Here is a 26,804-nt window from a genome sequence, read left to right on the forward strand (position 1 = left end):
TGACTTTACCAAGACAACGTACATAGACCCGTTATAAATATTCCAGAAAGAGTCTATTGTGGTCCTGTCATTTGCAACCTCCTCATAAGCAACTTATTCTTCCACACATGTGCTCATGTCTTCATTTATCATGGAGGACTCAATACGTGTCTCTTAGTAGCAAGCATGGTGCTAGGCATTAGGCACACAGCAAAGGCAGGACAAGACTAATCCAAGATGGAGTTGGCCCTGTGGTAGGGGGTGGAGACATAACCGATTATATGGGATACATACAAGCAGAATGGCTAGATAATAGATGGATGGGTGGACAGATAGATGACAGACAGACAGAGCAACATCATGTAAGGAGCATTAGAAAGGAATGCACAGGGTGAAGAAAGAGTAAATAGGGAAAGAGGCTACTGTTTCTAGGGGGCTCACTAAAGGTCTAATAGGTGAGCTTTGTAGAGACTTGGATTAAATGAAAAGAACAAGGCATGCAGCTATCTCAGGGAGAGAATATCCCAGGCAGCTGTGGCACGCCTTTATTCTTGAAAAGCATCCGATAGGTTGGTGAGCTAAGTGAGGACAGAGGAGACAAATAGAACATGAGAAGTGGCTGGCTGCTTTTCATAGGTTCTCTAAGTAAGCTGCTGGCTCAGGGCTTGCTGGGTTGCCCCTGGTTGACACCTGTTCTGCCATAATTAACTCTTCAGAACCCTTTCATGATCAAAAGAGTCCATTTGAATGATAAATTATGTGCTAACCCTACTGGTAAGCCAATAGTGGGATGGGAAACTCTTGCCGGCCACTCATCCAAAGAACAGCATCATTTGATTTAATGTTGCTATAGAAACTCTGTGGAAAAGAGACTGTAAGGCACAAAAGAGGGAGGTTGGATGACCACGACATCACCTGGTGCACAAAATTCACCACAGTATGGTGCTGGAATGAGTCTCTCAAGCATCAAAATAATCTAGAAAAGTTCAAAAGTTAGCAAAGTTAAAGTGAACAAAAAAACCCCTAAGGATCTTGTTGATATGAGCAAAATCCTTTCTGAATGAGAAAATTATCCACAATACTTCAAGCCAGAAACAAAAAGTATTTTAAAATCACCAAAAACCTTTTCCTGCACTGTAACGGCAGTTTTCTAGCCCAGCAGGTTCCAAGGCCCTTGAACCCCAAATGAACACACGGATGCTATATTAGTTATAATGCTGTTGGCTGTTGGCTTGGGCTTCATATTTGGCTCGCTCTGTCTTAATTATTAATCATGTCTATTAAACCATGGTCATATCTTACCGGGGAATGCCAGACCTGCAACTACTTTGCCTGATACATGATGACTACTCAGTGTCTCCACAGAGAAGAAAGTTATTTCCTGTTCGTCCCTGCTTATATCCTGACTCTGGATATAAGCTACATCATTTCCTGTCTGGTCAAACAGCCAATCAGTGTTTTATTCATTAACCAATAAAAGAAACATATACATGGAAGAACATTCCCCATCACTGCACAAACTTTTGTACACATCACTTCTCACCTTTCCTGACCTACATACTCAGCATCCAACATAGCTGGATCCTCTCTGATTCCTTGTCTCATGGGGAAATATGTGGAGACTTCAGCTCCAGAAGATGGCTTTGGTGAGTGAGATCTTTGAAAGCTGCATTTCTTTTGTTTTTCCTTACTGGTCTTATACTCCAGTTGAGGCTGAGATTTTCCATCTTAAAATAATCCTCAGGGAGATCTCAAGGACCACAGTCATTCTGGGGACACCAGCAGGGACACTCTGAGTGAGCTGTCACTTCTGCATTTTTTGCCAAGAGAAGACTAATGACCTAACTCAAAGCCCAATGGCAAAAATCTCAGATGCCCTAAATGACATGGCTGTTACTCATGGAGCCCAAGAAGGATGTTAAAAAGAAAAAAAAGTTTTAAAATATGGGGTTTTGTTAAGAAATATCAAGACATAATAAAGGATTTTGGTGTATATGTAGACTGTTAAACATGGTGAGACCGGTTTTACCACCCTGGACTTAGACTCAGAGGCTTCATGACTCACAGATAGGTTAAAGGTTTAAGTTTAATGACAAAGTCATTTTAATAAGATCTGCCATAGATTTCTTGTAAATTCCTTTCTTAAAATTTGTGTGGAGGAGGGCATGGTCTAGGTACTTAAAGAGGTCAGCAGAGGAGGTCAGATTCCCAGGAGCTGGAGTTACAGAAGGTTCTGAGTCCTCTGACCTGGGTTCTGGGAACCGAACTCTGGTCCTCTGGAAGAGCTGCAAGTGCCCTTAACCTCTGAGCCAGCTCTACAGCTTCACCAACTGCAGATTTGTTTTTAAATGTAACTAGTTTAGAAAAACAAGTTTTCTTTAAAAAAAAAAAAAGATGCGTGTCCTTAGTTCAAGTAAATATGCCTCACTCCAGTTCATACAGAACTCCTAGCTCTGGGAACGTTTTGTTACTACATCACTGGAGAGCGGTGGCTGTCCCAGACACCACATGGAGAGTGGTGGCTGTCCCAGATACCACATGAAAGCCAGAGACTGTCCGGAAGAATGAAGAAGTTACTGACACCTGCAGGAAAAAAGATATTTATATGCACAGGCTTTTAAGAAAAACAGGAAACAAGATGAGAGGACCTCACAGAAAGCTGGAAATTCAAAATGGAAACAAAATGCAGCAGGTCATCTGCACCTCACCCCAACCTGACTCAATGCCACCCAGAGCAAATTGGCTTCCTATCTCAAACCCCACCCTCACCAAGGGACAGGCTTCAAACGCAAAGTCAGTCTGTGTTCACTAGAGTTCAGACTCTGCTTCTGGCACAGCTGTGCTTGAGCTGCCAGGGAGAGCAGATATCAGGCAGCACAGAGAGCCCCACCCACTGTGCACAAAGGCCTCCTTCCCCTTTGTCAGCATTCTGGTTTCCACATCCCTTCAGATTTGTGCAGCACACAGTTTTAATGTTGTAGGGCCTCTCAGCACCCCTGAACTCTAGGCCCCTACTGTCAGGAGTTGGAAGGCTGAAGCAAGGAAAGTTATGAGGCTCATCCAAGTCCATGAAGCAAGTGAGCCAGGAGCCCAGCTGCTTCCCTTGGACTTTCTGACTTCAGTTCCAAAGAGAGTAAATTCTCTGTGAACTATTAGATCAAAAATGGTAGTCTATGGGTCGATCTCTCTCCATTGCTGAGCAGCTTTGTGGAGGGACCTTCTGTGTCAGAGCACGCCCTGTAAGGAGTCTTGTAAGGAGACAGAAGCAGACAGGCTGAGATGAAGACTGCTTCCGGTTCAAGGCCACCCCGAGCTACACGGTGTAAGGGGAGCATCAGTGACATGACTGGCTGCCCAGGTAGGCGTCCACGCTCTTCACAGAGGCTAACAGAGGTGAACAGCCAGGGACAAAAAGTCACAGGAAAGGTAAAACCCAGCATTTATTTACCTGAATAAATGCCAGTTTTTACTATTTCTGTCACCCTGCGGGAAAAGTAGACTGGCTGGTGGACACTGGGCTGGTCTTTTATGGGGTTCTGGCTCTGTCCTCTTTTAACTCCCTGCTTTCCTTCCTCAGTTCCCTCCTCCCCCTCCCATCACGTCATCCCCTTCAGCCCAGGAAGATAATGGAGGCAGGTGAGGTGGCTTCCCTGCTGCACAGCAGGGTGTTGTCTCTCTTTAGCTGCTGTGTGGGAATGTTGTCTTTCCCACACACCTCTTCCCTGATTGCCTGTTCCCTACAAATGGCCCATAACAGTGGGGGTCAGAGTGTCAGACCAGACTGCATTACAAAGTAGGATTCTGTCTAAACAAAGACAAAAAAAAAAAAAGGAAAGAAAGATAGGAAAGGAATAAAGTGACAAAACCCAAATGTAGTACAGGACTCCGCCTCTGTCCTCAATGGACCCATCAGATAAGGGTACAGAGTACACTAATGACAATAGAGCCACTCGGAGCATGTGCCATAGCTCCTCTTTTATCTTTAAATCACTCTGGAGCCTGGTGGACAAATGCATGCTTGCCTATTGTCCTTAGTCAGTCACAAACCCAGATGGATGCGTCAGGCAGATCAAACCAAGAAGGTTAAACAAGGGATGAACCACAGAGCTAGTCATGAGGTAAAGGCCCTCCCCATTGGCATCTGCAGACTAAAGTTAGGCCTGAGCAGGTTGGGCCGGTAAAAAGGACTATGTGTATGGTTTTCTTAATGATTTTTCATCTGTCCCCTAGGAAGGCAGGGAGTATCACGGCTGAAGTATGCTCATTACAGGCAAATCCAAGTATGAATTAAAACCATTATTATTATATTTTGGAAATAAAACATTGAGATCAAAGAATTAAAAGCTCTTGATTGAAAATGTATATTCCAGGATAATAAGTTTTATTTATAATTTAATCTCATAACTAGAGTTAGATTTTCAAGTTTTCAGAATGTGATAGAACCGATTCATGGCAAATTGCATGGAAGAATTGTGTCCTGCTCCCTTTCCCTCCTGGTCCTCCATCAGGATGCACTGCCCCTGCCTTGCCCTATGACTCCTGTCCCTCACTGGCTAAAGACCTGACATCACATCAGGCTGTCTTACAGCCTGGGGTACTGGCTCATGTGGCAGCCTGAGAGTCAAGGTGAAACTGCATTAGAGGATCCTGGACACAGGCAGAGGTTCCTAATCAGAGCGGACTCTCCAAAGCTAGTCTGAGCCTTGTCTGCTCTCACCTTTCCTTACATTAGCCTTGCTATTCCTTAAGGAAAAAGTCTTCTAAACAGGATGAAATCAGCAAGCCCCAAGATGTAACAAAAATGTTATATTTTAAAAATGACATTTTAAAGTTTACGCAAATGTCCACTTTCCTTAGAAAACAAAACCTCACATACATCCTGAGTATTTGTGATGTACATCACTGTCCTAAGGCACCAATAAACCTTAAAGAGGAAGGCAATGGGTCTCTGCTCTCAGAGACTTGATTGATGTCCAGAAACTCACAAGGAAATATTAATGTTGGGCCCTGATCATGAGCAAGTCATCTACTAAACACCTAGCAGACACCTCCTTTAGTTACCAGGAAAATATTTCTCTTATTGCTCTCCTTTGACCAAGAACATTGACCCAGACACATTCAATTGTTGTCTGCAACTATAAGACACCTAAGGTTTAACCCACATCAGCCTGAAACCAAAGCAGGAGTCAGTCTTACCTGAAGGCTCTAAATCATGGAAACCCAAAGTTTGTTTCATTTTGTGTCTTATTGTCTGAAGCGACTCTTATTTTGAATAAGTCTAGAACTCTAAGAAATTTATCAACTGTAAAAATTAAGAAGATATTGTCAATTCCAGAAACATCTAGGCGAACTTGAGAATTCTTTTGATCCAACCATAACTGACAAGTGTCTATGGTATGCTAGTGTAGGGCCTGGGTTCTCTACTTCTTCTGTCATTAATGCAAGCATTTTCTTTTCTTTTTGTGTCTTGTTGACTCCATGGGTTTTGAATCCGGTGCATTTTATCTTTTACAAGCAAATGAGCAACTGTAACACACTGAGGTTAAGAGCATTTGCTGCTCTTACGGAGGCCCTGAGTTTGATTCCCAACAACCATATGGTGGCTCACAACCTTCTGCAATGAGATCTGGCGCCCTCCTCTGACCTGCAGGAATATATGCTGCAGGCAGAACACTGTATACATAATAAATAAGTAAATAAATAAATAAGTAAATAAATAAGAAAATGTACTGTGGAATTAACTGTCATTATCACCTTCTCAGAACAAGTCAGTTGTCTCTGCATTTCCTTTTTCCTTTCCAGTTTTAGCTGGTTCTTTTGCATGAACATCTTATAGCTTTCTCCAGATCCCTGTGTGTACTGTAAACTGTGTGGGTAATCAATCCACTCAACAGTTACTACTTTTCCCTTCCTTTCTTCATTCATCTTAGCTGTATGCATCTAAGCATATAATTCTTCATTACCACAGATTTGCTAGCATCTATATTCACCTATGGAACATTTTCTTCTTTGTTTATACAACCACAATAAGAACAGTTACTTCAGAAATAAAGTGCTATTTCTGTGCAATGCTACCAAAAAATCAAAACGGAAACAAAACCAAATAAGCAAACAAATGACAACAAAACCCTTACTCTTTTTGTTGTTTGCTTTTAAAGCATAATGGAAAGCCATGTGGTGCCGGCACAGGAATAACAAACCTATAAACAGAACAGAATAACCAGTGTATATGTGGACCATGGGACTTACAAACAACATAATTTCAAGGTACTGCCAGCAATTAATGGGAGGGATGAAGTATTCAGTATGTGATGTTTGGAACACTCATTTGGGGGAAAAAATCTATCATCTATCACCATCTTGTACAATACACCAGAAATACTTGTGGACTTAAGAGATAGAAAAATGGAAACAAGAGGAACAAAACTCAGGTTCAAAGATTTTCTAATCGTGAAAGCCATGCAAAAATATCCAAGGTTGATGGGAGATGTCATTCTGTAAATCTGTCTCCTATTGGTTGTTGAATAAAGCACTGTTGGCCAATAGGGAAGCAACATAGGTGGGACTAGGAGTCAAGGAGGATTCTGGGAGAGGCAGATTCTGGGAGAGTCGCCAGAGTAAGAGGTCCCGACCCTTTTTCTGGTAAGAGAAATACTTAGGTTTACAATTATGGGTTAAATACTTAAGTCAGAGCTAGCCAGTAAGAAACAAGCAAACAAACGGCCAACAGCTTCATAATTAATATAGTGTCTTGTGTGTTATTTGGGGGCTGAAACTGAAGCAGGGCCCAGGCGGCTGGCAGGGAATACTATACATTACACAAGGTAGTTAATGAACAGAGGACCCAAGTCGTGTGAATGCTGTCACTAAACTTCACAAAGACAGACTGAAGGAGACCCACTGTGCAGGCTTCCTCCCGGATCCAGATTAGGCACAGACCACACCCAAACACCTGTTTTCACAGAGAGATTCTTTATTAACTGGGGAAGAAAAGTTAAAGTGGCTGCTTTCTGACTCAGGCAGAAAAACAGCAGCAAATGACCTTGAAAGTGTCATTTTCAAGAAGAGAAAGAGGGGAGGTCTGTGTTAGAATGGGCTAGGATGCAGTGGTAAAGGAGATAGGGAACCAGGGAAAAGGGGAAGGGGACAGGAGAAAGGGGACAGAGGTATTTGTCCCAAAGGGACAAAGGACTGCCTCTGGATGGGGAGGAGATGTTTTTTTTATAAAGGTTAAGGGGGAAACCCCATGTTAAGAGGAGGTGTTTAATTTTAATAGGGCATGTCAATTAGGTAAACCAAGGGGGGCTTCTGTGTTGCTGGAGTTTCTTCTGCCTATCTTCAGCCCCAAATAAGCACACAGAGACATATATTAATTATAGAACTGTTGGACTAGCTGTCATACCCTTTCTTACAAATCTATGTACTTTCACGTTGTCTTGGCTTACCAGAGAATGCCCGGACCTGTCCTTTGGTGTCTACATGGCATCTCTTTTGGGGTGTCTCTCTGCCTACCTTTCCCAGAATTCTCGTCTCCTAGCCCCACCTATCTTCCTGCCTCTATTGGCCAAACAGTGTTTTATTCATCAACCAATTAAAGAAGCATATATACAGGTCATCCCCCATCACTTCTGATTTCAGGACCTTGGTAGTCAGCCTCAGTAGGAGAAAGTGGCCAAATAAGAAAATAGACCTTAGCGGTTAGTTTTAGGAATGTAATCTAAGCTTTTTATCAAGGCAGAGGGAATGGGGGAGAAGGCCTGCCAGAGCCACATGCTCCAGTGGGCCTGTGTCCCTTCACAGACTAAACAATTAATTGAGGAAAATGCATGCTGTAAACATGAATTCTTCCTTATATAAAAAATCTTCAAACAAATAAAAATGCTAGGGCCCCAAAGGAGAATAGGAAAAGGATAGTTAAGTCACCAATGGGGAAGTGCAGTAAAAATGGGAACTCAACTGTTTTTCTCTATGATTTGAAAGGCTAAAACAACAAAAACAAACAAACAACAACAAAAACCCAACCTTCTGTGCTAAAAAAAAAAAGTCATGTTGGGTGCTCTAGCTGTTGAAGGGAACATAAACTTGCCCAAGCTGCTGGAGAGCAATTTGTCATGCCACATGCCTAAGAATATAGATAACCCTGTGCCAGTGTTTCTACCTACAGAACCCTTAAGATTAGATGCTGTCAAAACAGTAATGTCCATTGTTCACTGCAGCATGGCTAAGAAGGAATGGGAATAAAACCAAGTTTCAGTAACAGCAGTCTCTATGCATTATCAAATGCTTTCATTGGCTTGAGTAGGAAAAATGTGTTCAAAAAGGGAAATGTGAAGTTTGAAGACCATAGTGAGAAGGCAGGGGTGAAACTGGGCAGCAGTACATGTGTGTTATGTAATACATGTTATGCAAAATACAAAGGAAATAAATGCACAGGATGCCAACAGGATGTTCCTTGAACTGATGGGTTGTGGGGTGTATTTACTTTCTGTAGATCTCTGTTAATCCATAGTACTATTGTAGGAACAGTAAATGCTGCTTTTGAATAGAATTATGAAACAATAAACTATAAAGGAACTTTTTTAAGTTTCCCATAACCATCACCAATCATGAGCTAGTAGAAAATGTATTCTCTTCTAGATACTGGTAAATCTAAAAAATACATCTTATACCCAAAATCCCTAAGAGTATGTGATGTAGTCCCCCCCCCCCAAACGCCACCTCCACCTGGAACTTGCTATGTAGAGTAGGATGAGTTCAAACTCAGAGATCTGCTTGCCTTTCTCCTAGGTGCTGGAATTAAAGGTATGTGCCAACATGCTGGGTACACATCTCTATTTATTTATTTATTTATCTCATGAAGGAAGCTCCGGGTTTGGCTGTGAGCAACACATGAGGGGTGGTTTTGAAAATCAACATATTTAATTATTTATAAAAGTTATTCCAGAGCCTTTCAATCAGAAGTGTGTAAACTGCAATGTGGTGGTACAGATCTGTAATCTCAGCACTTGGGAGGTGGACAGAGGAGGATCAGGAACTCAAAGCCTGCTCAGACATGTGTCTGAGGCCAACCAGGGCTATGTTAGTCTTTATCTCAAAAACAAAAGCAATACTCACAACTGTGTATGGTTTGCAGGGTGGAAGCACAGTACCCCAGATCCTATTCTAGACTCACTGATTCTCATTCTGCATTTTCATAAACTCTCCAGTTGGTATGAGGTTTGTCCCTGACCCAAAACTCTTATATGTCTACATTGTGACTGAACCTTAATCTGTTTTTATACCCTAAGATTGTAGCCAACCCAGAGGCATTTCTATGGCTATGTATGAGCTTTAAATATTGTGTTACAAGGCAGCAGTAATGAATGCTGTTATGTTCTAAAAATCTATAGGCAGATCTACCATTCAGAATTTACTATTGTTAACTGTAATGAGATACAAGGTCACCCTATAGAAGCTTGCTTAATAGGGCAGAAGAGAAACCTTTTCTTAGTAATTCTTTTAATGGTTGTTTTGATGCTTCTCACTCTAAAGGAAGAGTCTAGCAAAGGCTGGTTCTGCCATCAATACAGAACTTCCCCATTGTGGTCATTTGAATGAGAATAACACCCCATCGGCTCATGTGTTTTAATACTTGGACCCCAGTTGGTAGAATTGTTTGAGAAGAATTAGGAGATGTGACCTTGTTGGAGGTCACTAGGGGTAGACTTTTTAAAAAATCTGGTGCCATTCCCAGCATGCAGTCTGCCCACCCACCCTAACAGTTAAAGATACCAGCTCTCGGCTGATGCTTGGTCACCTGGGCTCGGCTGTTATGGACTCTAACCTCCTAAATCTGTGAGCCCCAAATAAACTCTTTCTTCCATTCAGCTGCCTTGGCCATGCTGTCTTATCACAGCAACAGAAAAGTAACACATCATGGGTACAGCTGTTTGTGTGTGTGGCTAACTGGTCGAGATGGTAGTTCTAAGAATACTCTAAAGATAGGCAGACAGAACTATCAAAGGTTAAAATTAAACTACATATTTTCTCTCTTTACTGTGAACAAATACAGACCACAGGTAACAGCTCTTACCATCAGGGGTCTGAAACAGCTTTATGGAGACATCAGATCTAGAGATTTGGACACTGTAATTAAGATGAAAATAACTGTTAATATAAAATTTTCTCTACAAGCTATATTTTGCTTACATCTTCAACTATAATTCAAAGATGCTTCATTGGCAAATCTCCAAATTTTTGCATCAGAAATTCATGGCAGTCATTCTGAAGTTGCAATTATTTACAGAAAAACATGACTTTGATGGATTAAAAAGTTGATTTCTGGGGCTGAAGCTTTAGATTGGTGTCAGAGTAGCTGCCTAGAACACACAAATCCCCAGTAACACACACACACACACACACACACACCCCAATCCTGATGGGAAGAGGGAAGAGAGGAAATATAAGCACTATCTACCTACGGCGACCCACCCTGGTAATGCAGTACCTGGCAAGAATGCTGCATCTCTATGTCACTCAGGAAGGATGGTTGTGTTGTTAAAGTAGAGAGAAATCCCAATCTTCCAACATTTCAAATTATTTGAGAATAAACAAGTTACACTTTCTTATGTTTAAACAAGATTTTTAGAAAATACAGGTCATAAATTTTAAAAAATAACTAAAATAAGGTCAAAGATCATCAGATAATGTTGTAGAGACCAGCAATGACTAAATTCTCCCTAGATTTTTATGAACAATCTTTATTTACAGAAATAAAACTTGGCCAATAACAATATAGCAAAGAAATACATATCAAAATCTGCTGCCATCATGTTTTATGATTTTTATTGCATATTTACAATGCGGGCACATTATAGGGATATACAACAGAAGCCAAATTTCCCAGCCCTTAAAAATTCTATAGGAAAGGTTAGATGAATCACGCACTGGTATATTTGAAGATGGGTATTGGAAACATATATATGATCATAATTTCACAAGCGAATACTCCGTGTAATAGAACAGGAGAATGGTACACAGTAGAAAAAAGTCACCCACGTATGAAAGAAACAAACCTGGGCTAAAAAGATGGAAACTGTGACCTTTAAAGGTTAAAATTCTATAAAACCATACCTATCCGCTATGTAAAACTGTGAGGTAGAGTTCTTGCCATCCTAGTCTCTGCTTTCCTGACCACCACGGGGGTACTTCCTCATTCAGGTGTCTTTTTCATGCTGTGGTATCAGGAACTGACTCTTGTATATGATCTTGTTTATTTTTTTCTGGTCCACTCCACTTCCATCACAAAGTGTTCTTTACCACTCAATGATGCCTTACGTTCTTTACTGAGAGTGGGTGGTAAATTTAACATAATCAAGATAGTGCCATTTCTTCTAGCTAATAAATTAGCATGCTTAGAGTCTAACTTTTCAAAGTGGAGCTAATTCTAAAAGTTCACGTCTTAGGAACCTCTTGGGGAGCTGTTTTGTAGCAGACGGGCTCCCTTATTTCTCTGAAATGCCAACTACCACATTCAAACATGAGTGATATCATTTCTACCCCAACTTCTCTTACTATTTAAACATGAGAATCAGAAAAATAGTTTACACCTTTTTACACACTCAAAATATAAAAATCAGAGCACAGAACAATCACATTGGGGAAAGGGATGGTGGTTTCTTTTTTTAAAAAGCACTCGTATGAGCCAGAAATTTTAAGTATTTACCCATGAGAAAAGAAATAACAATATTCAAGCTGTATGTTAAGAATGATCATTTGCAGCTTTGGTCATAATTGCCACTCCTGCAAATAGCGTAGTTAGCCAATAAGAAACTGGAAAAACAAGTGGCAATATATAATAAATGGGAACACTATTTAGCAATAAAATAGGGATGAATAAGTAAAAGCAACTCCATGGATAAATCTCCCAAATATTATGGTAGTGAAGAAGCCTTGTCAAGGAAAGTAGTTGATGTGTGATGCTAATAACGACAAGTTCTACAACACAGCAGTCTAACTTACAGTAGGAAAAAGAGCAGGGCTTGTCATGTGGAGGTCAGGAATTAATGTTAAGGGCCACGTGAGAACTTTCTAGAATGGTTTTCCTCTATATAGTACTCCATGTATTTATGAAAACACGGTGCTGGTCAATGTTCTGTGCTGCAAATTTTATACCAAAAGAAAGCCAAAAGCAGGCCTGGAACCCTCGCTAGTAAAAGGCGTGCTGGAGTATTTAGGTGGAAGCAAATAGAGGCTTGCGATTCTAGATGCATCGAAAAAAAATCTCGATGGATGGACAGACGGATGGGCATGTGACAAAGCAAGGGCAACTAACACCCAGGTGACGAGGATACTATAAAATTGTTTTTAATTTTATAGTCTTAAAAATTTTATAATAAAACTTGGGGAAACAGCTCTGACATTTACCCCACCTCCCAGAGTGCGAGGCCCTGTCAGAAATGGTGTCCTACATCTTACCTCACACCCTTCACAGCTCTGCTCTAAAAGCTTGACAGTCGCTATTTTTAGCCTATGTTTAGAATTCCTGTGTCATGGCATATAGGAATTATATACTGCATTTTTGCCTCATAAAGAGTTCTCACAAAAATAATCTTGATTCCTTGAAACATTTACTCACCAGCTTTCATAATATTTAGTTTCAGTGCTGGCTTTCCTGTGCTCCTGAAGTACTTCGTGTCCGAGCACAGGTTCTGCTGCTTTGTTCTGAAGCACAGACTAGTGTTTGCTCTCAAGTTTGCTTTAAAAGACGGCTGGGGCAATTAAGTCACACTGAGCATCACCTTCACCGACTGGCGCCCAACAGCACACCCTCACTTCTAAGTTCTATTACACGACTGGTCTTTCCCCATCACCATCACTGCCTGTCTGTCAAATTGTCTCTTCTCTAACCAGCTCTAACGGTGGTCTCAAGCCATGTTTACCTCAGATATACGCTCTTGATTTTATAGTTCATTTCCTTCTTAATACATTCCTCCTGTAACTTTCTTTGGCTTGTGTTAATTAATGGAGTTCATGGAGTTGTCTCATGCCCTATCAAAGTCAACAGAGATGATACTTGTGTGGTGTCTTCCATCTTAATGCTGTCATCTTCCCACAGCAGACACTCTGTTGGCTTTAAAGCGCCACTCACTGAGGAGGGCGCCAGCTCCACCCTCAGTACTTTAGGCTTGTAATCTAAATGCACTTTTCCTCATTCACTGGGTAGATGGGGGTAGGGATGAAGGGACGGGGTAAAGGGAGTATGGAGCAGAGGGGATAAACAGTGTGTCCTTTCTACCAGTCCATGAATTCCAAGATTAAGGAAAACTTTTGTACTCTGAAGGATCACAGCAATGATGCCTTCCTCTGTACATGCCCCTTCAGTTTTTAATACTTCTGTAGATTATTATATTTCATTATTGAAATTGATGACTTGTACATTTCCTATTTTAGAGTCTCAGGGATATTCATTGACATCTATCGATTCTGTGAAGTCAAAGAGTGTCAAATGCTATTGATTGTTTCATCAAGATATTTGTTAGCTACATATCAGAAAATCCTTTCTGCTCTCAGCTGAGACTCTTTGCTTTGAGACCTTAAAGTCAGCACTGTCAAGTTTGCTAATTCAGTTAACTGCTTGGCTATCTTCACACATCTTTTTAAATCCTGGAAAGCTTTTTCTTTGGGTGCTTAATCTAAGATACTAGCATTGTACAAGTCTTGTAATGGATGTTAGCCTATTTACTGATACGTATTTCTGCCTGTACCTTCTATACAGCCTCAAGATCTACAGAATTACACCAGTTAGAGTAGCTTTAGTTTTCAGCAGCCATCGTGTTTCCTTACCACTCAGTGTTCTTTGGGTAGGGTGTGAGACATACACAAGCATACCTAATCTCCTCTGGAAAGTTATGCAGCATATAAAAGAAGGCTAAATGATCTCTACCAATGTATACTGTGCAGAGGGATACATACTGGGCCGTACTATGATTATTTAGATGAAATAAGATTTGCTTAGCACAATAAAAAAAACAACTTGACATGTTCTCAATGGGAAGAATGACAGTAACAATTGTAACAGCATGCCACACATCAACTGAAAGTAATGAAGTGACCAGTATATGAAGAGCAGGAAATAGTCACCAGCCGACTATTTAAACCCCAATAAAGTAAGAGATCCACTCAACTCTGCAGTATGACATCCCAGTGCTGAGCAGTTTCACTAATGCCACTAACGAATCACCCTTATAAATTAAGGTCAAAGCAATAAGAACTGGGAATGAAGCCAAACTGATCTAAAGGAAGCTGTTGTCTTTGCATCACAGCTCTGCTGAGTCAGACATGCACTAAGAGAAGACATCAAACTGCCATTGTCTACTGAGTTTACACAGGAACAAAGACACAGAAAAGAAAGGAAAAAGGATGGAAGGCAGGCAGGCAGGCAAATAGACACAACCTAACAAAAGTTGCCCAGCTAAAATGCCAGTCAATAACTAGGAGGGACTAAAGTAATGCGGGGGGCAAGTATTTCTTTTTAATTACATTTGTAGGCCAATGTCAGCATCAACATAGCAAAGGCCTGAGATTTCAAACAAATTGAAGCCTCATCCTTCATGTGTCCTCTCAGTGAACTGTGACCAGATGAGAAAATTCAGTTTGGGCCATTGTTGGCTTTCCATTGTCAGTCTTGTGCATCTGTAAAGACACACATACAGAAACAGGGCAACACATTTGCCAATGAAGAGTGACTATGTATCTAATTTCATGTGACTATTCAAATCATACATGGCATTTCTGTATTTTGTCTCACTTTACCTTTTTTGCAGGAAAGAGAGCTTAAGGTATATGAAAGTTAACTCATTTGGAATTATGTACCCATGAGCTGATGGCATAATTACAAAGTCATAATAAAAACACTGATGACTCTGAAACTCAGTAAAAGAAACACATTAAATATAAGAAACAAACATCTAAAAGGAACATGTCTAAGGATCTAGCATCATACACATTCCCCAGAAGCACATTTACAAGTCAGCCCTAACTCTAGAAAATACCACCGTTCAAATACATGCCAGACCACAGTAGAAGAGGGATTATTACTAATGCTTACAAAGGGACACATGTGTAGGACTGAGCATGCTACACACAAGGAAAGGTCTAGGCACAAGACATGTGGAACAGCAGTTAGCCCCATGAGGGACCTTATGACATACCAGGAAAGGGCTAGCACCGTCATGAAGTCTGAAGAGTCACAGGAGTGCCTACCCACAGGAGGAAAGTCCCGAAGAAAGATTATCAAGTATAGAAAGAACTTCTGGATGGTCTCAGAGGTGGTGGCAGTGTAAGACATGGGGAGCAGTTGAATTTTGCCCTGGACATTGTGGCACCATTAATCAAAACTACTCCAGGAAGAGAAGGCAAGTATGATACATCCTTCATTTAGGTAGCAATGACAGGGAGGAAGCTGAGAGCCATGCGTTTTAACTCAGACGTGAAATGCAGGACACTAGGATGAGATGCCGAATGAGTCACAGCTGAGGACAGTAGCAGACTGCACATATGCAACACCTAGTCTATATGAGTTCACAACTGCACTCACAGTGATGGCAGAAGATAACATCTTTGAGGGATGGATTTGGGAGAGATGCTAGAAATGGAGAGAAAGGGAGGTGAGCAAAAACCTTCAATTAAGTAACTGGAAGACTATGGTTAACTTTCAAAAGAACAGTTTCCTGTAGAATGAGGTGTAATAACTAAATGAAAGGCTCTGCAGAGTGAGTGATGAGGATGACTAGACAAAGAACATAGACTTCTTCAAGGCTGGCAGAGACGAGGCTGGAGAAAACTGGCTTTAGCATAGGAGGGTATGTGAGCATCTCTACAGACCACAAAAAATAAACCAGCATACAATTCTTTGCATAATTCTATACTGATCAAAGCCCAATTGTTTTTCACCTTAAAAAAACTTTTAAAATAAAAATTAACACAATGTTAAATTATATACATTTTATAACTTAATACAAACATAAAAGCATTACAATTTTATGACAAATTTTATTTCTAAAGATCTGTACAGTTTTTGTGACTAGACTTCTTGAGGATGATTTTGCCTCTAGCATCATGAGATATTAAATACTATTAACAATTTCTGCTTTAGTTCCAGAGTAATTACTGTGATACAAAAGATTATATTGAAATAATTAAGCATACCTTCATCCCTAGCCCTCTTTGCCTAAAGACAAGCATCTTCAGGGTAGTTAACAATTTGGACAGCATTTTTCAAGAGAAAAATTAAAGATAGTCTTCTATTATTATGTTTTTAAAGGTCTAATTTTTTCACAATAAACATGCTTATTTTTTATTATATACACATGCATACATATGAAATTCCTGCCTAAAATACATGCAGCCACCATCAAAACCAAATGATTAGCCCATCCTCACAACCCTAAGAATGCCCTTTTATTAAGGCACTCATGTTTAGAATTAGGATGTAACTACCAAATTAATGAGATACTTAAAGAAGACTTTTATTAAGCACAGACAACTTTTAATACATTATGAATACAATAGGAAAATGTCTTCCAATGAATATGATATATCAAAGATCTGAAGGGCTTTCTTCATATAGACAATAAAAATAATCAATTTTGAAGAATTACAAAGTAAAATTTTGAGGACACCACTATCCACTAACAGTCTAACTATGATCTAAATGTTCTACATCACCTGGGGAGGAGGGGCAACCATGTTTTTATAGAGAATTCCTAAACTCCGATTAGCACCATTCAAAAGCTTATTTTCAGTTGCTCATCTACAAACTGACAAGTCAGATAAAGCGTGAAAGCAAGGACTCAGTGCAGTGTTTACAGTTCCTTCTTTAAGACACCTGGAGTCTAGAGCGTCAAAGCATGTTACATGATTATGCCATGGGAGCCAAGAGGTGTTAGCATTTAGAGACGTGTTGTGGGAAGAAAGGAGGCTTATCCTGCTGGGAAATGCGTCTTAATGAGCTGTGGCTAGCACAGCAGTATGCCAGCTGTGAAGATGTGTGGGCGTATGACCTGCAGATCTGTTGGAGCTGGGGAACATTAGCTTTCTGCGGTCACCATTTCGGGATGTCTCAGCTGCTGCCTTTTGAGACTGACCAGTTTCATTCTGTCTCTGATGTGTTCTGCAGTAGAAGCCATGTCACTTGGACTCCCAAAATATTGTTCAGTTCTAAAATCAGAACACATAGAAAAAGCACAGGTTAATACAAATTCATTTAACTGTAACAGATGCATGAAAGCAAATGTTATCATAAAATTTGATCTAGCCTATGAGCAGAAACTAGTTCCCCTGGGGCCTGCACAGTGACAGGCACCTGGAAGCCGGGATTACTCTTCTTCACTGCAGGTAAACCATGTGGCACCAAGCTACTATTGATAGATGAAATCTCGGCATCCCTGGAGATTCTTCTCAGTATAGACTATGAGTAATATTGTTCCAAGGGAGCAAACTGGCAATTTTCTTTTCAATGTGAATTCCAAACACTCACTGGAAGTCTGTAACACAGCAGTATGTCCTTTGTGTCTCATATTCAAGTTCTTTCTATATATTTGGCTCCAGGAGTCTGTCTGTCCGTCTGTCGTGCCCCCCAACCCCTCCCCCACCCGTGTGATCTGAAAAAGGACAATTACTCCACCCTGTAATCCTGCAATCAGGCATGGGAAACAAGACACAGAGAGTTGCAGTCACTGCTAGGAAGGAAGAAAAGCAGCTGAGACACTGGGCTGCAGCCTCTATATACTCTCCTCCATTACAGGACCACAAAGCAAGGATACCTTACTATTGTATGATTCAAAATTCCTTTGCACTACCTTTCAGTGACTCACTGACAAGGTCAAGATCTCCAGGGATGAAACTCTTAATTCCTTTCCTGGCCTGTTGATTTTATAGCAGGTCATTTCACATTTGAACAAAAAAGAAGGCGCACATCAGGGTCTGATGACCTTTCATAGGAAAAATCTGATGCCATAGGGCCTGTGACAAGAGACAGGTCTGGGGCTGAACAGACCTGACATGGTGTCCTATCTCCAATACCTGGAAACTAGAAAACCTTGGTCCTCTTATTGAATTGAGCCTCAGTTCCTTCAGTTCTAAGTCACGAATAACCACGCTGGCCTGGATCTATCAGGTATAAGCAAAGAAGGTCAAGAACTGAACCTGCTTGCTTGGTGCATCTTCTGGGCTCAGTCCCTTGGGTCTCAGTCCCTTTGCTGACCCTCCCCATTCTGAATGAGGTCCCAATCTCACAACTCCCTGTCATCACAGCCCAGGCTAGAAGTCCATGCCACAAACTAATCTGCAATCATCCACTCACAAGATGTCAAGAGGCAATTTTGATGTCAGCAAACACCGACTGTCACTGCTGCCAAGAGCTGAATTTGAACTTCTTTGCAATTTAAACTGATTTATTGTAGGAGTTGAAAATGTGGACCAAAACTAAGATAGTTGGCCTTCGAAAGAATAGATTTTCCTCTGTTAGTGATTTAGCTTTTAAATGATAAGAACATGCACCATACCCATCTGGGTAAACCACAGGGACAGTGAGTCTATCCAAAAGTGATTTCCCAACTGCTTCAATTTCCTCAAACTGCTCCTCGTCATTAATCGCTTCAGGCTCTTCTGGGCAGTCCTGCAAAATCTGTAGCAAACAAAAGGGCAGCACCAATCAAAACCATGAAAGAGAATTAACCCTGCATGAATTCTGTAAGTTGAGGAAGGTGCTCTGGTTCTGTGGTTGGTGTCTTCATAAGCATCCCAGGCTGCACACTGACAGCCACAAGCATCAACTGTACGAGGCTGAGCCAGGACAACTGGTGGAGAAATTCTCATCACAAATGAAGCATACCTCTAGTAACAACATACAATCAAGAACACACAAAAATCTGGAGTGATTTCTGGGAAAGAAATAATGGAGTACTGTTTGGAAAATTGTGCTTAAGAAATAGTCTCTAGCTTTTTAGACAACCATTTACTGAACACTTCATGGGATGTATATTTAGCAAAGCAGAGTGTGGATGTCAAGCTCTGTTCTTGAGGAGTTCACAGATTCAAAACTCAAAGAATCTGCAAACTACACCAACGTAGTATGCAAAGGTAACTGGCATGAAGATCTGCCTAGATTCTTTGGTCTGCTGATTTAACTACTTACAATTCTAAAAAGAAAGTCATTCTTTTTTATTTAAAATTCAAGGTTGAGATTCAAATTTGGATATTTTTCAATTATTGTGTTGTATAATTTGCTTACAGTTATATAGTTGAGTTTATGTTTGCTTTATAAAATAAAGCAGTCGAGAAGAGGAATAGTGAATGATGACAAAAAGCTTTATGTAGCAAGGTAAAATCCAGGGACAAAACAAAAACAAACCCCCAAACACCAACTTTCTATTTTAAAACCTCCTAACTATAATTATTTTTATATACCTTCTAAAGAGTTCTCAACTTAAAAATATCCTCCTATTTAAGAATAGTCTCCTAAGGGCTGGAGAGATAGCTCAGTGGTTAAATGCACTGGCTGCTCTTCCAGAGGTCCTGAGTTCAATTCACAGCAACCACATGGTGGCTCACAACCATGTATTGTATACATAATAAATAAATAAATCTTAAAAAATGTTCTCCTAAAATGTTATCATGTTTGAAACTTAAATCGGTTCTCTTCTGATAGAAGCAGAGTATGGTAACCCAAGATGGGGTGGGGCTTCAGGGCCTGCACTGACATGCACATCCTGTATAAGTCCACTAAGATGAGGTGGGGCTTCAGGGCCTACCCTGGCATGTGCATCCTATATAAGTCCACTAAGATGGGGTGGGGCTTCAGGGCCTACCCTGGCATGTGCATCCTATATAAGTCCACTAAGATGGGGGGGGGGCTTCAGGGCCTGCACTGGCATGTACGTCCTGTATAAGTCCACTAAGATGGGGTGGGGCTTCAGGGCCTGCACTGACATGCACATCCTGTATAAGTTCACTAAGATGGGGTGGGGCTTCAGGGCCTACCCTGGCATGTGCATCCTATATAAGTCCACTAAGCACAACACTGAAAGTCTATACTTTTTCTGGATAAGCAGTGTTATTTTATAATAATAAAAAGGTTCACTGAAATAATCAGCAGATAAAATAAGTCAAGCTATCTTCTAACCTTTTCCCATCCTCATTAGGCCTTTGTTTGTCTGCTGCCCAAGGTGGGATTTCTCCGTATGGCTCAGCCTACCCTTGAACTTGGGATCTTCCTACTTCAGTTTCCAGAGTACTGGGACTACAGGTATGAACCAGCATACTCAATGTCATTGGGCCCATTTTAACAAAAAACACTAAACTGCAAAGTTCAGTGAGCAGGTGAGAGAATCTGCTATGTCACTTTCAACAGTGTGCTTCAAACATGAACCACCCCCCTTCCTGAGATGCCCTGTGACATCTGTTCCTCCTGAGTTCCTGAGGTTCCCTGTCACATCTGTTCATCCTGGGGCATGGCTATAACTTACTGCATATTTAAATTCCCTGCATATAAGCTCAAACTGTTAAGATATCAACACAAAATTAACTACCTAATAAAACTTCCTTCTCGAATGAGAATGTACTCAGCATCACTACTGTGAAGAGAAATGGGTTCTAAAAAAATTGCCCAAATACTACTTTTACTACTGGTCTCTCTAATTACATAAAACTATGAAGAAATAAATTCTAGAATGAATCTTTTAAAATAATCATGAAACAAAGGTGTTTTTTTTTGTTTGTTTGTTTTTTTTTTTTTTAAGTTTCATTAGTTTACTTGACCAGCCTATACCCTGGATTATGGAATCACAAAGTAACTTTTAAAAACTTTCTGACAATTACTCCAGACATAGCTCTCAAAATAGTTTCCTTGCTGACCGAATGAAAGAGCCTGACAAGGTAACAGCAGAGTGCAGAGAAGCCCCGGCCTGGACTGCCCTGGGAGGGGCAAGGAGAGGAGAAGCCAGGTCTCCTGTAGCTCTGGAATCCCTGGCCAAGCACTCCAGCCCTGGGTCAACTCAGGAGACTGAACAGAGACACTCTTATGACAACACACATTCAAAGGAACCTTAGCAACAAAATGAATATGAACACTAACACACAGATTAATCATATAATTACATTATTTTGAATAACACCTTAAACATTTGCAATGAAAACTATCATAGTAACTTGGTTTTTAATTGTTGTTTTTGTTTGATTTTAAAAGAGAGTACAATGGGGCTAGAGAGATTTCAGTGGTTAAAACCACTGGCTGCTTTTCCAAAGGACTTGTGCTCACTCCTAGCACCCACATGATGATGCAAAACTGGAGCTCCAGTCCCAGGGGACTCTGTCATCCTCTCTGACCTTTACAGGTACTACGTTGCATGTGGTGTCCAGACTTAAATTCATGCAAACACACACACATGAAATACAAATAAATAAAACCCCAAAACATGCTTTTAAGATCCTGCCTACCTTTTCAGCATTTGAGTGAAAGGCAATAGCCATTTCCAACCTATGCACTCTCTCTTCAGATGCTACTGTAAACTGCTTCCACACTCTGTTCAGTCGAGGAAGTGTGTCCCCTGAAGACCGGGAAGTACAGCGCAAAGATTGGCACAAAACAACCGTTGCCTGGAGCAACTGTCTGCCATAGTCGTATGTACTCTAGGAAGGAAAATAACCACCAAGTTAGAATACAAGCAATGCATCAGAAGGGAGATAGGGCGACCGAGTGGCACCACTGGACATCTGTACTACACGAGTCCAGCAGCCTGTTAGAATACAAGCAATGCATCAGAAGGGAAATAGGGCGACCGAGTGGCACCACTGGACATCTGTACTACACGAGTCCAGCAGCCCGTTAGAATACAAGCAATGCATCAGAAGGGAGATAGGGCGACCGAGTGGCACCACTGGACATCTGTACTACACGAGTCCAGCAGCCTGTTAGAATACAAGCAATGCATCAGAAGGGAAATAGGGCGACCGAGTGGCACCACTGGACATCTGTACTACACGAGTCCAGCAGCCTGTTAGAATACAAGCAATGCATCAGAAGGGAAATAGGGCGACCGAGTGGCACCACTGGACATCTGTACTACACGAGTCCAGCAGCCTGTTAGAATACAAGCAATGCATCAGAAGGGAGATAGGGCGACCGAGTGGCACCACTGGACATCTGTACTACACGAGTCCAGCAGCCTGTTAGCAGTCTGCAAACACAGTTAACAAATGTTGTACTGTGTCTAGTTAGCTCCCAGGTTTGTTTCTCTTTAAGCTCCTGTCCTCATTCTGTGCTCACCATCTCAGCCGGCTAAATTCTACTGGTCAAAAGAATGTCAGCCCTCTGATTACCAAAGCAAAGAGATGAAGTTAGCTCCACATGGGGGAAAGTAAGTTATATAGGAAAGTGTGAATTCTGCAAGAGGAAAAATATACAAACATACCCGCAATCCCCAAACAATTCTGTATCACTATGCTAATTCTAGTGAAACTAGGAGTGCTGCTTCTAATCTGCTGTCTCTAACAAGTACCTCATGTTAATTCTGTGAACTGTCCAACGGTCTAAATGGCATAGCATATAATACAAAGCAGAGAGAACCCAAAGACTCTACACTCATGAGCCAAACTCTTAAGTTCCTGTCGCCCAGTCTTGGGGCACCGGCTGGCATTTTCTTAACTCTGTGTAACAAAACTGACCTTCTTAAGACTTGGAAGGTTAAGGTACACCATCATCTTGCAGAATGCTATTCACACACTGCCCTTGTAGAAAAGAAGACAAGTTCTGTACCTGTGCAACATCAACAAATTTTCTATGTTTTTCCAGTAAAACCTTCGTTTCCTGAGCATCATCACCCAATCTGATGTGGGTCTTCAGTAGGGCATCCAGAAGTTCACTTAGCCATTCTACTGCCTAATAAATACACAGAATAAAACTGGACTCATAATTCTATCCTTGTAATGAAACAATAAGTCATGCAGAAATTACTTCTGTGTAATTAGTTAATTCTTTAATTAATACCCTGGGTTTAGCAATCATTTGATGCCATGCTCTATGAACGATCTCTCCTTATCCTCAAACTGCTGTCTCGAATGTCAAGGCAGGGCCTACTGGAAGATGTGCTCAATGTGTAGCTACCATCACATGATATAAGGCCATGGGTCCCTGTAATACAGTTCTGCTGGAATCTCATTACAGATGTGCATTATGACTTAAAATGATATATTTTCTCTGTACTTCAAGATAAAATGATTTTCTGAAACTAAACACATGATTACATCAATTTGCTTATGTAGCACTGAGAATTCTCTTATGGGACAGAAAGTAATGTGCTTCACCACCCTTCACTCCAGGGTAGAACTAACAACTTTGTTGACAATAATAATCAATAAATATTCTCAATCTCTAACTCAACAGAAGATTTCACTGAGGGGGTAAGTGAAATGAGATCAGTAAACTAGCTAAATCCCAAGCTTTATTCTCTACAGGAAAAACAAGGACCTTACATAATAAACTGGCTTTCTTAGCACCACAGGAGTCTACTTTGTTCACAGTTAAGTGAACTTAGCCTTCTAAATTAGCCTACAATGAATTTAGTCTAGGCTAACCTCCTATGTGGTTGGCCAGGCCTTACCTGGGAAGCATCCTCTTCACATTTAAACAACTGCACCATCTGAAGCATCTTCAGCCTCCGCACGTCTACCATATCCTCACATCTAATGGACCAAACACAAACTCCGCTTAGTGTTCTGGCCTAGAGATCTACAACATCATCATCTGACACGCATGTTTAATAGTACACTAAAACACTTAGTCCTATGCTCTATGGATACTGCAACTATTTTTGTACTGACTTGTCAGAGGTTTATGAATATCTAATCTATTATCTATGTTACATCAAGACCTCAAAATACCTGGGATGATACTGAATGACAAACCCTCTCGAGGATAGCATGGATTCTGCAAAATATTGAAGCAAAGCATAAATGCAATGGTTCACCAAAACTCAAATAAACCTCCATCGCCAACTTTATTAAACAAGCGTCAAAGATAAAAGTATCAAAGTTTAGAGGATGATGTTCCATATAAATTTAACACATTTTTTCAAATTATATTATCTAGAATAATACTAAATTCTGAATTAAAAATGTCCACCTATAGTCTTTAAGAAAAAATAATCCAAATATCTTCTGAGTTACAACAAACACAATGCAGAGCACTGTTTAAGCTCTCTGTGGCCTTCATGGAAAATATACAGAATAAATTGCAATAGTGTCTTGGTGTAACTAAGATATGATCCATTTTCTTCATTTCTGTGCAGTTCCATGTACCAGAGGCAGGTAGGGGCTCTTATAAAGCCTCACATATGAGAACCAGGCAATCCAACAGACCCCAGTCTCTACATTCAGTGTTCCTGAAGAAAGCCTAATGGTAACATAGAACTAGCTACTAATCTAAAACAAAGATTTCTCAGTCCCAGTCAAATGTTATAATACAGCTTATTTAAGGTAAGGTACGTCTACAAGTGACAGAAGGGAAGTAACAATTATTATTTTTAAGATCTAAATAATAATATATGTAAGACACCTTAATGATTAAGATGATTGCCACATGAAGCTCAATACATATTGTGTGTCATTGGGAAAGCAAGACAGTTTAGCCTAAGTTTAAATTATACCATCTGAACGCACAAGAGTCATATTAGAAAATGTTTATGGGAAATGAATTTTAGTTGGTAAGATGGTAAACACATATTTATTCATGTAAAACATCCTATGGGAGTGGAGAGGAACAAGTGACTCACTTGCCTAGCATAAGCATCCACTAGACAGAAAAGAAAAAAGAAAAAAGTCATGGATGAATGGAAAACACAACACATTTGAGAAACTAAAAGCAACTACAATTCTGTGGGAAGTTACAGGATGCTGAGACTGAAGAGCTAAAGGTGGTCTCCTATACTAGCCTAAGAACACAACTCCATCTCAAAAGACAGGTTCAGTGCAACTCGACCCTGAACATCTGTTCTGAGGAGAGTAGTCCGTAGTCAGCTGTCTCTGGCCAGCTTCTCTCACCGAAGTTAATGCATCCATCCCATGGAAGACATAATGACATGAGACCCTTTAGGCCCCACAAGCATCCTTTGGTTGTCAACCAAAGGCTGACAAAGATTATTACTTTAAGACGGATAATGGTGAAAATGAGCACCAGTTATCAAGAAGAGTGAGTTTAGACACCGAGGCTAAAGATGAATTACACATGGTGGAAGCAGAAGTGATGAATCAAAGGGCGGTCAAATTAAAGTGATAGTGGCAACTGTGAGATCTACAAGTCCAACGGCTGGGACCTTCAAATAACACCACCTGTTGTCTTCAGGTGCACGTGTGGCTCAGGGCCTGTACATGCTTGTGGACGGCACCTAGTAGCACGGAGCAAGATACCGAGTCAGAAGATGGAGACAAGGGGCATGTCTGGGGAGGCATCAGCTTCTCCAAGAGGTAATCAAGTTCCACAGAGAGAAATAGAGAAGGAAACTGAAGAAGGAGCTCCAGTGAAGGAATCTGTCTGAGCTCCTCCAGGCAAAAATGCAAAAGAATCGAACCAGAATGGAAAAGACAAAACCATCAACACTAACATCAAAAGGTCAGGAATCCAAAGAAAACCAACCAATCAAACAAACAAACAATAGGAAAACAAAACAAAAGCAAGTATAGAAAAGAAGGGTTCACTTCCCAAAGTGGAAGTCAAGTTCATAAGCTATATGAATTGCTTCCGGATGACTAACCAGGAGGTTCTTGAGTGCTTGGCAGTGGAGGAAGTCTCTTTAAGAAAACAGCTGAAACACTTTGAAATATTCCATCTTACTTCACTGCTATAGCAGCTGGTATCTGGCTGTCTTTTTATAGTAAGAAGTGAGGGCTTTCCCCTACCGTGTTTGGTAAATGCTGACCAGATTTCACTGCCAAAAATGTGCTGTTTAGATGCCTGTTTCATTTTTCAAGGATGGAAATAGAGTCTTTATTTGGCTTTAAACACTCATGGAATGTTAGACGAGGACATAGTAATAGTGGTGGTCAGACATGGAAATGATGGGGAGACAAAAATAAAGGTGTGAAAAAAACCCTCATTATTCTAATAATGGAAACAAGGGTCAAGGGCTTCATCCAGTCTTTGTCCTTGTGAAGATTACTCTTGTCTGCAACAGCATTATCAGCAGCAAGACCTAAGGCATCTGTGATAGATTTAAATTTAGAGCTAAATTCTAAGTTTGGTAGTTAACCGCAACTTGAACAGGAAACTAAGAGAGAGCAAAGTTTGGAGGAGAATGTGGCACATCCAGCTAGAGATCTACCCAAGAGGCAACTCAAGGTAGAGAGGGCTGGGTAACTAGCAAGCCATGAGCATGCAGGGCAGACTCAGGGAAGACACAGAGAGGAGAAGGACACCATAGCCCTGGAAGCCTTTAGCAATAGAAAGAGAAACCAGGAGGGACAGAGCCAAAAGGGTGCTTTAAAAGAAGACACAGTTGTCAATGACTTTCAAAGAGAGACTACCAACTGTGTCCAATGCTATTTAGAATCAAGTGGGTCAGGCCTAAAATCGCCCCGATTTCTCCAAGAATGAGCTTATTACATACAGCGACAGAAGTTACTGACACTAGAACAAGCAAACAGAGAGGAATATGGAGGGCAGAAAGGAGAATAAAGGATAGAAAATAACCTAGAGGAAGTAAGGAACACAGGTTAAACCTGAAAATGACTGAGCTGTGAGGACTAGAGGTGACATCAGAAGACAGTGGGCTGAAGAGCAAGCCACTCTCCTT

At 40.8% G+C, this 26,804-nt stretch overlaps 1 protein-coding gene and 1 pseudogene across 3 annotated transcripts in view; one reads left to right on the forward strand and one right to left on the reverse strand.

The window, feature by feature from the left end:
* Positions 1–10,786: 10,786 nt before the first annotated feature.
* Positions 10,787–26,804, reverse strand: part of Sestd1 (SEC14 and spectrin domain containing 1) — a 102,650-nt gene continuing 86,632 nt past the window's right edge. For all 3 annotated transcript variants that reach the window (XM_040745677.1, XM_040745676.1, XM_040745678.1), the window contains 5 exons: positions 23,619–23,700; positions 22,775–22,897; positions 21,457–21,648; positions 18,525–18,646; positions 10,787–17,178 (listed from right to left, as the gene is read on the reverse strand). In XM_040745677.1, coding sequence (XP_040601611.1) covers positions 17,049–17,178; positions 18,525–18,646; positions 21,457–21,648; positions 22,775–22,897; positions 23,619–23,700 — 649 coding nt within the window. In that variant the 3' untranslated portion in view covers positions 10,787–17,048. The remainder of the gene's footprint in view (positions 17,179–18,524; positions 18,647–21,456; positions 21,649–22,774; positions 22,898–23,618; positions 23,701–26,804) is intronic.
* Positions 24,310–25,641, forward strand: LOC110343118 (annotated as a pseudogene).

Source organism: Mesocricetus auratus, unplaced genomic scaffold (assembly GCF_017639785.1).
Source record: "Mesocricetus auratus isolate SY011 unplaced genomic scaffold, BCM_Maur_2.0 Super-Scaffold_100004, whole genome shotgun sequence".
Taxonomy (NCBI): domain Eukaryota; kingdom Metazoa; phylum Chordata; class Mammalia; order Rodentia; family Cricetidae; genus Mesocricetus; species Mesocricetus auratus.